The 12,989-nt window shown below is 38.7% G+C and overlaps 1 protein-coding gene across 1 annotated transcript in view; it reads left to right on the top strand.

Annotated features, from left to right (window-relative positions):
• Nucleotides 1–12,989, top strand: part of bsnb (bassoon (presynaptic cytomatrix protein) b) — a 62,772-nt gene that overhangs the window by 3,566 nt on the left and 46,217 nt on the right. Inside the window, exon 2 of the mRNA XM_071494920.1 lies at nt 5,179–5,569. Coding sequence (XP_071351021.1) covers nt 5,179–5,569 — 391 coding nt within the window. The remainder of the gene's footprint in view (nt 1–5,178; nt 5,570–12,989) is intronic.

Raw genomic sequence — 12,989 nt, 5'->3', positions numbered from 1 at the left:
GATGGAATATTTCTTTCGTCCAGATGGTTTGGAGAGTCTTTGAGGATTCAGATCAGTGGCAAGAGCTGTTAAACAACCTTCTGGGTTCTTCAAAGATCTTTGCGTATACATTTTTATAAATACCAAATATGTGTAACTCTGTGAATTTAATGTATATAAACTGGGGGGTTTTGGTGCATCCTGCCACCCATTTGAATGACTTTAGAACAATCGTCATAAAACAAAATGTAGCTTTAACACACAGTTGGTGCGCTGTCTGTGGGATCAAGCCATTTTTATGTAGTCTACTTCATGTGATGACGTGATGCACTGCAGGTGGAAGATTTAAAGTTTTAGCAGCTCCTGCATTTTCATTCGACCGGCATGATGGGGAAAATATTGTCTCTGCAGGAAGGTCTCTCTTAACCATGTCTCAGCTGCTCATCAGTTATTTTTGAGGATTTGCTAAGCCTGTACAATGCTAAATGATGAAACAGGAAGTGCTGTGGCCTATAACAGTGCCAACCACCTCTGTCAGAGACATTGTAATAATGAGTTTTTATGCATTTTGTAACAGTCTTGTTATGGGAGTTTGTCAGAGCCTCTGTCGGCCGTCTGGCTAATTGAAAAATTAATTACATTCATTTTGTGTATGATTCCTTTTCAATTTGTGTGAATGCAGTGTAGAGTAGCTGTTTGCTCTTTGCTGCATAAAAGCTAGCAAGGATGCATTTGTCATGATTTTTGACATAACATTAACATGTGTCAAATCCCCTTTGTTCCACCTTAACTATGGTATTGAGAACTTATAAAAAGCACTTGAATGCAGCAAACCTCTTGTTGAACAATCAAAGTGTGCAGCATGAAAAAATTAAATCTGCCCTGTACTTTTAAAAAGTTTAGTGTTTCTTCCTAAAAACAAAACAAAACGAACAGCCGCTTTTCAACACTTAATGAAAACAACAGTGTTTGTCCATTGTTGATGTGCAGACACTGTATGGATTTTATGGATTTGCTACATCTGATGCCTTTAACATGCTTTTGGCCATTAAAAGCAAATTGTGCATTTGAACATGTGCAAGTCAGATGCATCTGGTACCTTTGTGTTTTGACCTTTAAATTTAACTAAATGGATGGCACAAGATAGGTTTCACGCACTGGCCTCAGTTACCCAGATTCATTTTCAATGGACAGAGGTATAAATCAATGAGAAACATATAGCTATTATATAACATAACATATAGCTATCTCAAGTATGGGTATACTAATACAGATATACTGTATCTGGCTCCTTCAGATTATTTCCCCTATGCTAAGAGACATATTTAACAAGTTAGATTTCAGTGCAAGGCCATGTTCTTTTGTTTTATTCATCTAATTGTAGAATGCACATTTATTTAATTGGTTTACTATTTGTTCATTATTAACTTGCAATGTTTTTTGTTGTTCAGTGAACAACAACTAACTAAAAAGTGAACTAAACATAATAGATTGGTACTTTGTACCAGCCAGTACTTTGATTAATCCACTCAGAGTTGGTATTGTCAGTTAAAGCGTTGTCTGGGTGCGGTGCTGCTGAAGGATACTAGAGAAATTGGCACACTTGGCTGCTGATATTTTACTGAGCTCAGCTTTGACTTGATTTTGAAAGAATGCTCTCTGTATTAAAAATGAAAATGGATTTGAACATTACATTCAACATTTTGATGAAAAAGTGCTGAGGCTTGCACACATCAGTGGCCCTTATAATACTGGATATTTTGCAAAGGGGGAAAGAATATTTTTAGTCTGTGGTGTTAAATGATCAAATATTTTGCATGTTGAAACACAAAAACCAGCACCTTCGATGGGTTTGGAAACACTTTCCATACTACAGAAAGGTTGATAGTCTTGTCAGGAGCCACTTGTCCTGGTTGACAAGACCAATAAAGTCTGTTTAACATTATGAAAATATTATGTCTACTGTATGCTTGTTAGCATACAACATAGCATACAACAGTATATACACAACCTTTTAAAGGAATAGTTTAACATGCACTTATTTGCTTTCTATCTGAGCATTAGATGAGAAGATCAATACCACTCTCATGTCTGACTAAATATGAAGCCACAACCAGCAGCTTAGCTTAGCATATTCATTTGAAATAGGGGAAACAACTAGCCTGACTCTGTCTGAAGGTCACCAAATTTGCCTACCAGCACCTTTAAAAATCACCAATCAAATAAAAATAAACATATTGTGGTTTTAAAGGGTTTGTGCTGGCAAATTTGTGGCCCAGGGAGCAGAGGTGTTGGTAGGTGGATTTTGTTAGCTTTGGACAGAGCCAGGCTAGCTGTTTCCAGTCTTTGTGCTAAGATAAACCAACCAGCTGCTGCCTATAACTGCATATTTACTGAACAGATACAAGATTGGTATCAATCTTCTTAGCAAACTCTCAGCAAGACAGCAAATAAGCACATTTCCCAAAATCTTGAACTATTCCTTGAAGATTAATGTCCTGTTGTTGCTGTGTTAATTAGTGTGTGCTAAAGTCGACTTTTTCAGCAGTAACACTAGGATACGGTCACTTGTATTATTGAGGCTGTGTAAGGAATTTGACTCTTTTTCTGCTTCTTACGACAGGAAGTTTCACATAGAGCTCCAATTACAAAAGACTGGCAGCTTACAAATCCTTCACTATCCACTTTGTGATAAAGCAAGCAACTTGTAGTGCTTTACACACAAAACCACAAGTTGTTCTCAGTGGACTCCCATTTGCTGATGGATGAGCATATCTAAAGAAATCTTTTGAAAAGGTGTCTTCCTTTTTAAAGTCTTCTTCAGAGTCTCATTATGCCATGCCCGGGGCACTGCATAAATCACAAGAGACTCGACTTGGTGCCTTTGCTTTTCAAGCGATAATTATTATGTGAAACTATCTTCTATCTTGTGAACACACGAGGTAGATTTAGACTTCAGCTGTCTTTAGCGTTATCCTCAAAAGTCCAGTTTAGCCTCAGACAGAGTGGGAACGGTTGACACCACACTGTCAGGACTGTGTTGAATTTCAAATATAATGGTCCAGTGATGGTTTGAAAAGTGCTGGTTTTTCCTGATGGGTACGCTGAACACAGGACTCCCGTGGAAAGTGGAACAAGGTTAGAGTTGTGCAGCAACTGAAGTCATCAGCAGTGACTCACAATTGCTAACATGCTCTGTTTTAACTCCTTTATTTCTCCCTTTATTTCCTCACTTCTCTCACGGTGGATGCAGGGCTGCTGCTGAGCCTGTCTTTGAATATGACGGGCATGACAAAACAAGGTCTAAGTTGTTATGACAGTGGAAATCCTCCATTCCCATTTAAATATTGGCACTTATGCCTGAGGGCCAGAGCAAGAACCAAAAGTTTCCAATTCTGTTGTTTGATACGCTACCTTTGGTCCCCTCTAAACACATAACTGAGGCTAGAACAGAACATCTTCAAAGAGTGAAAACAAACCACAAGCAGCACTTCACAGAAAGTGATAGAGGCAATATAAAATATTCAGCATCTCCTTCTCTGTTTGCCAGTGTTTTGAGTAGTCTGATATCACATCATGAGCAACAATAAAATCCTTTAATGGTATTTGGACCTAGAGCATCTCAGAGCCGAAGGGTTCCAAATATACTACTCAAGAAGAAGTAGTGCTGCTTGTTGAAATTAAGTTACTGATACAAAAACCTATTTAAGAAGACATTAAATGCAGCTCATTTAAAATATAGGCTAAACTTCAAAAGCTATAAGCTATATTTATATTTCCTGTGCAGTGACTTCGTGTTAGGGGGTCTACAAACTAGGTTGCTTTAATAACAAGCAAAGCTCCTAAATCAACCAATGTTCCTGTGCCGTTTTCATCATTTCATTCAATCACTAACTTTCCCTTGCTCATTGTTACTCACCTACTCGCCATTCTTCTCTCATTAGCCCCTTCAGTCTTTCCCTCAATTACTCCAAATGGTTGCTGTAGTTACATTTTGCTGTCAGTGTCACTGCTGATATAAATGCAGGCTGACAAAAGAAAAATTAAATTGGAAATATTGTGTAAATGTGTACCTAAATCCTATTCCGTAGGGACTGCTGTGGGCCGAGGATTTTTTCACTACATGTGTTTGTAAATTTCTGCTTGTATAAGAATAAGAAAGAGAGAATAGAGTTCACAGATTCAAGGATTTTCTTTGTCACATACAGAAGCAAAATGTGCAGTGAAATTCTGTGAGGCATATTGTACTAAAAGACTATTGAGAACATAAGAAGTAGAAAAATGAAATATAGGGGATAAGAATTCTAAGATAAGGACTTGAAAATGTAAAATGTACATGTGTCACAATTGTAGGCAAACTGCACAATAAATAGACATACCATTTCCAAATTCAATATATATAGAAATATACAACTGCAGCCGCTTCAGGAGATCCTACTTTTAATATTTATTGGCTGTGACAGTGTGTGGGGAGTATTGTTTTCACCTTGTGTGTGTGTATGTGTGTGTGTGGCATCATGGCAAGGAGACACCTGGATACCCGCTCTGCAGCGGGAGCCACCACAGAGGTGGTTTTGAGTACTTTGGCAGGTGTTTATATGTCTGTCTGTCTGTGGACAGACGTTGTCAGTGTGATAGCATCACAACCATGAAAGTTACAGTCACAGCTGTGTATTTGAGATTAAAACGAAGGCTGGGTTTGAGTACTGGTGTGGTCTGACTCATGAGTGCTGACTGCAACTATGTAATAATGTAGTAATGACTACTGAGTACTCATGGGTGATAACGTCAACACATTGCTGGGCATCGCAACTGGTGTCATCCCATCACAAGATGATCTCTAGTATTTTATAATTTTTATATTCAGCATGAAAGTTTAATCTTGAACTTGCAAACAGTAATTTGATAAAATAATCTTAATTTATGATCCATTTTGAAATCTATTTACTAGCTTTTCTCGATCGTGCAACTGTAGCTTGTGGTCATTTCCATGACAAGTAAACAAACTCCATCCACTGGACAAAGACAATGAGATGTGGTGAAAAAGCTAACAAATGGACCTTGAAATGAGATCATTTTGACAAACTATTTTTATATTATTTTTTCCACCTACAATATATCATTGAATTGGCTGTGTGAGATGGTATTTCTTGGTCTGATGTCCACTTTCTTCTTTGTTCTTTTTACCATCTCTGTTAGACCACCACCGTCAGACCCAGGACCTAAAGCGGGAGTCCAGAGTGGTCATGGGACAGGGGACAGGTTAGCCTCCCATGATACCCCTCAGCATGCCGCACCTCAAGGAGAACAGGGCCAGGGTCATGTGGCCAGGAAGAGTCTGCAGGTGGATGTGGGTAGCAGCAGGCCTGGGAGGTCCCCTTCTGCGTCCCCGGACCGAGGCAGCGTCCCCACCTCCCCTTACTCTGTGCCTCAGATTGCACCCATGCCCAGCAGCAAACTGTGCCCCGTCTGCAAAACCACCGATCTGATGGGCACTGGGGATGACAAGCCAACCTTCAACACCTGCACACAGTGCCGCTCCATGGTGTGCAACCAGTGTGGCTTCAACCCCAACCCTCACCTCACAGAGGTAGGCGGTGCTGCTCAACTGAGATTCACAAGGAATTAAAACAGTGTTGTACATTTTTCAGTATCATATTTTTTTCTACTCCTCTAGTTCTGTTATAGTGCACTCGAAAAACCAAACAGCTACATAAACCCAGTAAATATTGTCATGCATCTGAAGTCACCACTGTTACTCCACCCTGAGCTACACACACAGCCAGCATCTGCCAAGGACGCATTCACATGAAAAACAAAAACGTCTAAAACAGTGCTAAAAAAAAAAAAGCTTAAAAAAAAAAAAGCTTTTGTGCAATCGACTGCACCACAAACAGATTCAGAATGAATTCAGGCATACGTTTTTACATACTGCCCAAAGGCTAAAGGGAAGAGAAGCAATGAGGTGGTTATAATCAAGCACATGGTTTCCTGAATGAAACGTGTAATAAAATATAAATAAATTACACACCTGTCTGCAGACAACCAGGATATCCTTCTAAGTCCTCATGATTTTGATCAGGCTGACAAAACTGTGCTTTAAAATTGGACCAGGGATGCCTTCAGGCTTTGTTTGGTATAACCTTATTTCCCCTGCGTGGAGCTATATACATAAACATACATGAGTCATATATGTATATCGAGTGCCTGGTGCATCATACAGATTGCTGTTGATTCTGACAGCCTTTCACTTTTCAAGACATCCATTTGCTTTCCTCCTAGCTGTATGACAGCTCTACCTATTCATAGCATCCATAGCAGGTGTTAGTGAGAGTGGAGGCATTGTGAAAAATTGACGTCAGTACATACCTTAGATCTGCAGTGTATTTATAAAGTATATTAACAGGAATACAGGGACTTTTACAGTGAATGGACACTTTTAAATTTTGATGAATGTGGGTGTTTCAGGTGCTACATTATGGTTTAATTTGTGCTGTGGTAATTATTTCTCATTGACATTTGTGAGTAATGATGGTGATGACTAAGTTGGATGAAACTGGCTCACGGTCTGGGCTGCACCGACTGAATGGCAGTCAGAATGTGAATTAGTTGCATGCTGGTTGAGAGCTGTGAACTTCTAGTTCTAGCCATTGTTCACCTTGATTGATGAAGTGTTTAATGATCTGGTGGACTCATGATCTTTCATCCCTGAAGACCTGGTTATCACTCTGTTCTCGGCTGAAGTGCCCAGTAATATATTGGTCACTTCCTATTAGCTGTAATGAATCATGGGCTCTTATCTTGAGCAAGTGGTATGTTCTATTACAGCTGATGTTACACAGTAAATGTACATAGCACTTGAACAAAGCTATATCTATCCTTTCTGACAGGAACTAGTGAGAAGGATCCAAATCATGCCCAGAGCCTCTCCCAAACAAAGCTTTTTATAACACAGCTGAATGCGGCACAACACATTTCCCCTTCATTCACGATCATTCATATGCATCTTAACACTCATCACTCTTAACAGGTAGCTGAGAAAGCCTTTTGCCTTCTTCCTAAAATAAATCACTTGCCTAATTTGAATTAAGTTATGCTTCACTGTTACTGTGAGTCAAGTGTGGCTGTGTCATCTGTCACTAAGTTTCGCATCATCTCTAGTGAGTCATGTTGCAAAATTGCAGCCAAGATGCAATGTCAGTTAAACTGGCCTACAGGCTACCCAAGTAACTGCAGGCCTAATAAATACAAGAATATACGGAGTAAATGTTTAGTTTTTGAACTATTGATGCGTGCATACAAATACATTGACTAATGGGTGTGTGTAAGCTTCAGTGCATGTGTGCATGAGTGTGTATTTGTGTCTACAAGACATTAGACTCTGTTGGAAAGAGAAAGCTGTGGGAGATGGAGGGACTAGAAAGAAATGCGTGGACCAAAGTGGAGACAGACAGTAAAGAATAGATCATGGCAGGGAGTGACGGAGAGCATGGCAGTAAAGAGAACAGCGGAGGTGGATGCTATGGGTATTTTTCAGCTCAGCCTTGGTGAGCTTGTCAGATGCTGACAGGGAGAGAGACAGGGAGGGAAAACGCTCAGCCTCTGGAGACCTGAAGATTTACCCCCCTAACCTACTTAGCATGGATTGAGCCTCTGCCTCACTGCAGCATATCTAACTCAGCCTTATCACTCATCAGTGTAATTGATAATGTCCACATTGGTGCAGATCAAAGTGATGATAATGCTGAAGACAACTGGAAGTACAATTGATGATGACTGGAATTACGATTACGGTGATGGCGAGGACAGACCAGGAGAAAAAGATAGCCAAGGCAAGGAAGGGAAAAGTTCTTCTTTAACAGACATTGTTATGTTTACAGATAAACAGCTATGTAAGTGAAAAATAAAGGCTGGTATTTCATTGAGACATAAATCCTAGAGATATTTCGACCTTTTATAATAAAGTGGAGACAGACTTCATGGATTTCGTAGGATTATAAAAGTTGTTTTCATTTGCACATCTGGTGTTTTGATAGAAAAATCACCTGTGGCATTTTCTCATAAAAACAGTCTTTCATTTCATTGCAGCTCTGGGATTAGCCTCTTGATGGGCAACACAAGCCAGTTTCATGTCCTGCTTTGTAAGAGATGTGCCTCTGTTTACAAATAGTTCACAGACACTGATTGATCTGTCCCAGATTACAGGGATAATATGAGCAAAATCTGTTATTGAACAGGATTTCCCCTCAAATTACAGAAAGATGGCAGTGCTGATTAAAGTGTTGATAACCGGGGGCGATTCCATATCTGGATACTTAGAATTATGCTTATTCACCACAAAGTCCCAAATGGTATCTCCAGCCCGGAATTAAAAGTATAAATTGGACCTTTTTTCTCTTAACATTAAGCAAGAAACTGTCTAATCAGTCAAGTTTCTCATAATGATAATCCCTGTTCATGTAGGATTGTTTGAGGCATGATAATAATTGTTACATAATAATACAAGTCAGAACTGTGTTAAACAACCTGGTGATGGAAATGCAATTTAGAGAGATGTAAACAGCAAGCAACAACTGGGTGTTATAAGCCACACTCTGTTACAGAGCCGTCAGTCAGGCTGAGAAGACGAGATTTATTTAAAGATGTAGGCTGAAAATTGAGACATGCAAGCAATCATACACCTGGGTTTGTATGTGTGTGTGTGTGCATGTGGTCATATATGATGTAACACCAAGATAAAAAAAAAAATCCTTGGCATTTGAAAAAAAAGAGGTGTTCGATTAATGATGAAAGAAGGGAGGTGAAAGGCAGACAGACAGACAGATTCAGAGAAACGAGACAATCTAAGACTGACTCGGAGACGGAGAATAAAACAACAAAGAACAAGAACTCAGAGAGATAGTGAAAATACCACAGACACTCCCCCTGTGACAGTGTTCTCCCACCATCATACAGGGGAACATCTGCTTTATAATTGGTTCAATTTCTATTTATAGAGCCTACCCTCCTTCTGTCTGCAACGATGGCCTGGTCCTGAGAAGCCACAGCTGAGAGAAAGAGGGAGAGAGAGCAGTGTGAGAAAGAGAGAGAGTGAGCTGTGTGGTATGAGGGAGAGACAGAACAGGAGAGAAAAGCATCATCATAAATTAACCATAATAGTCAGTGTTCATACTAACACTATGCAACATTGCTTTGATTCAGCACTGCAATACAAAAATACAAAACATAGAAACAAATCAAAAATAAATTTTGGGGCACTTTTGAAAACAAATCATTTTCTTCATGCGGTTTGGTGTGCTTCTCCATGATGAAGGCATCAACGTTGCCAAAACACTCATTCTTTGAGGAAGTCATGAAATGATGATGAAATGACTTTTTAATGCTTTTCCGTGAAGAGTTCCTTGGAGCCACTTCTTTTTCATTTTAACCAACAATCTCACAAGCTGAGGAACTGTTTCAGCAAATGCTCCCACACAAGGAGCACACTATATATCTCCTCCTCCCCATCCAAAATATATCAAGTAGGTGGCCACAGATGACAGTTGCACTAGACCGATTTAGCAACCAAACCAAAAGCTGTGATATCTATTTTTCAAGCAATATTTTACTGTTTGAAACTTCCAACAAAGATTTGACAAATTAATACTTCATTAATGTGGACACTTTTATCTAAAAACTAGTTAATATTTTGTAATTTAAAGCTGCACTAATCAATAAGTTTATATTACATGACTACACGTAAAGTGAAAGTAGCCATTCCCAGTACCAAACCCACAGAGATTATCACTCTTCTATACAGGTTCCTCTCAGCTTCACAGAGGATTTTAGCATCTTTCATGTGATTGTTTTGATTTTATGGTCTGCAACTTTAATTTTTTGGTTGTCCTCCCTCTTTCAAACCTCGTCTCCAGAAGCAGCAAAACGATAACACACAGTAACAGTATCTATCCAGCCCTAAACAGCGGACAGACAAAGTTAGTGAGTAGCTGATGGACATGGTGGAGCATTTAGTAGTTAAAGAGAGAGAGAGTTGGAGAACCAAAACAGAGCTACAAGGAAAATGAGAACTGGACTCACATTTGTCAGGTGGCCAGCAAAATGACTCCAAATGAATACTTCTGTATTGACTGTATTTGCAGTTAAGTGTTTGCTGCTTGTTTGTATTGCTGCTTTCAGGTTGTCCTGTGTGGGTAAATTTAGAACCTTGAGTGTAGTCCAGAAATAGTTTTCCACCAACCTTTTTTCTTTTTTCTTTCTTTTTTTTTTTTTTTTTATGAAAAGATTTTTAGCTCTGACTAGTAGCCGGTATGAGTCACACCAGTGGCCAGTCAGTCGAATAATGTTTCAGCTCCCTCCTCCTGCTAAAACTGCACATTTACAGCTGTGTTACTATACAGAGTTACAGTAAGATACCTCCACATTTCTTAGGTAGAGGCCGATCCCAAGGCCCAAAATTGATTTTCTCAAGCTGCTACAACAACACAATCTGGCAGAACAAGCTTTCCATAGTGTCATAAGTAAACATTCTGTTACTTTCTCAAGGTGTATTTGGAGGCAATTTTGTAGGTTGTGAGTGTCTCAGGTAGAGTTTTGATCTTAGTTTGAACTTTAACTTGTGATCACATCTGACCTCTTCAAAACTTTACTGCTTGCCTCAAACTGAGAACTCCTGACCACAGATTCCAACATTATCCATGGTCTGATTTTTCTTGTCTGAAGGACAAATAATAGCTCAATGAAAAATAAATAAAACTTAAACTAAAATGATGCGGTCATATTAGTGAAGGATAAGTCCATTATACCTCAAGGGAGCTGGAGCCTACTCCCTAATCCTCCCAAATTAATTCAAATATTTAGCATCAGTCTCTAATCCCCCTCTAACTTTGCATTATGTGGCACAAGAGATTTAATGGCATTCAGATCTGGCAAAGTGGAAAACAATGCGGTTATTTTATGGCTCTATCACTAATACTGGCCTAATGATAGTCATATGTGTTGAAGTTTTGAAAGATGTATGGACATGTATGAAGAGATGTCCATCCAACATGGGTGATCTGTGTAAAATTTAATTGGAGAATCAGGATATGATTTCTTGAGATTCCTCAAACACCCAATTTTAATGTTTCATATACAGAAATAACGTTCTAGTTCAGACCCTCAGTCTGTTCATCTGCTATGCTTTCTTTTCTTTTGCATTTTTGTTTTTAAATTATTCTTGCCCTGAAATGGATTGGCTACCTTTAAGAGGCTGAATGTGTCTGTCTGTCTGATGTTTGCTGGAAGATGATGAAGAAAATATAGCATAAGAAAATCTATTCTGCATGGAAATGTAATCACTTGGTTTATGATACCAACTGCCAGTCATCAAAGGTTTTGCAGAGACACATGAGCTGTTTAATTATTTGTCAGGACAAAGTGAACCATAGTTTCAGTCTTTGCTTGCCATCAACAACAACATTTGGTGAGTTAGCGACTGAGGCTGTACCATTTCAGAAAAAAATGAAAATGATACAGTATGCACCATATATGCTCAAATAATGATGTTATCATGATATACTGTAGCTATATATTACCGTTTAGATTAGAGGTTTTGATCATCTAAACCCTGAAAGAATGCACGTACAGTATTGTCAGTACCTGACCAGTCTGACTTCTTAGGTGACACCTAATGATTTGGAAATGAAGTGTATTTGAATCTATATGAAACTGAGTGGAGTGTTTCGCACAGTACATGAGGCTGTATTCACAAACTGGGACTTTAAGTGGACAAACGGTATGAACTGGGTCAAGAATCCAGCTGAGACACTACATGCTGAATTTTGCATATACCAAAATATTTTGCAATGAGAACTGCCAGCAACTAAATCTGGGACGCCAGTTTAATTATTACTCCATAACTCATTGCATTTAAAGTCCCAGCTCACTATAGTCATTTTCCTCCAGCAAGGAATACTAGGGATCATCACATTTTGTCAGTCTCTGTCAAAAATACAGGCCCACATGAGCATCTTTAGTCCGTTTCTCTATCTTCTGTAATCCGGTAACACAGAACAGACACATTAAAAACTCCCCATCTGCAACATGGTGATTTAACAGTTGTTTTTTTTATGTAACTCATAACTTAACCAGACTGTATACAGCACAGTAGCAGCACCGCTGTTACACTCTAGATCCCTGTGAGACTCTGAAGTGATTTGTTTGTCTTTTTTCTTTCAGTGCTTCGGGTTGAGAATGATCTATTGCAAAGTCTCTAGCATTCTTGATACTTTTAAACCAGATACATTATGCTTATTTCTTCACACTCCTTTTTAGGCTGCATGCTATTTTTAAAAAAATCTACCAACAATCATGAATTCTTTAGTTTGAGATTTTTTTTTTCATTGTCATTGTGTATTTTCTAGAATATACACATACACATCCACAAACACACTTCCTTTGCAGCAGATCTTCTGGCTGTGACAACAAAGGGTGGACAGAAACAGCTGTATAATCTAATTTGATCAAAAACATATATATATATATATATATATATATATATATATATTTAATGCAGTTGTCTATTATCTAATAATAGCTACCTTTACAGTAATACACTCTAGAACAACAACAGCACAAAATGCAGCCTCAGACATTACAGCTTAGTACAGTCAACATCTCTGTGGCTCCGTCTGAACAAAAATAAATATTAAAAGCTTCACAAAGGTAGCAGCATATCTTTTGCAGGGATATGGGATTGCAGTACATTATACTGCTTTGGTACTCATTATATTACGTCCATCCCCTGTCCTTTATATCTAGATTTCATCTTTTGCACTACAACTCTGTACTACTTTCCACCATGCTTTGTAACGCCGTGGCCCCTGCTTTGCCTGACACTGCACCAGCACACCTGGTGACAGACATTTAATAAGCAGCATGAATATAAATTTAACAGATTTTTCCGAAATAATTTCTACCAGTCTTCCTTTGTTTTGATGAACCTCATTCCCTTGGTAAATGCATGGCAACAT

The sequence above is a fragment of the Trachinotus anak genome, unplaced genomic scaffold, assembly GCF_046630095.1.
Source record: "Trachinotus anak isolate AG129_WGS33_773 ecotype Australia unplaced genomic scaffold, CSIRO_AGI_Tana_v1 ptg000013l, whole genome shotgun sequence".
In the NCBI taxonomy this organism is placed as follows: domain Eukaryota; kingdom Metazoa; phylum Chordata; class Actinopteri; order Carangiformes; family Carangidae; genus Trachinotus; species Trachinotus anak.
Note: the sequence above shows the minus strand (reverse complement) of the source record. Positions and strands in the feature narration are given on the sequence as shown.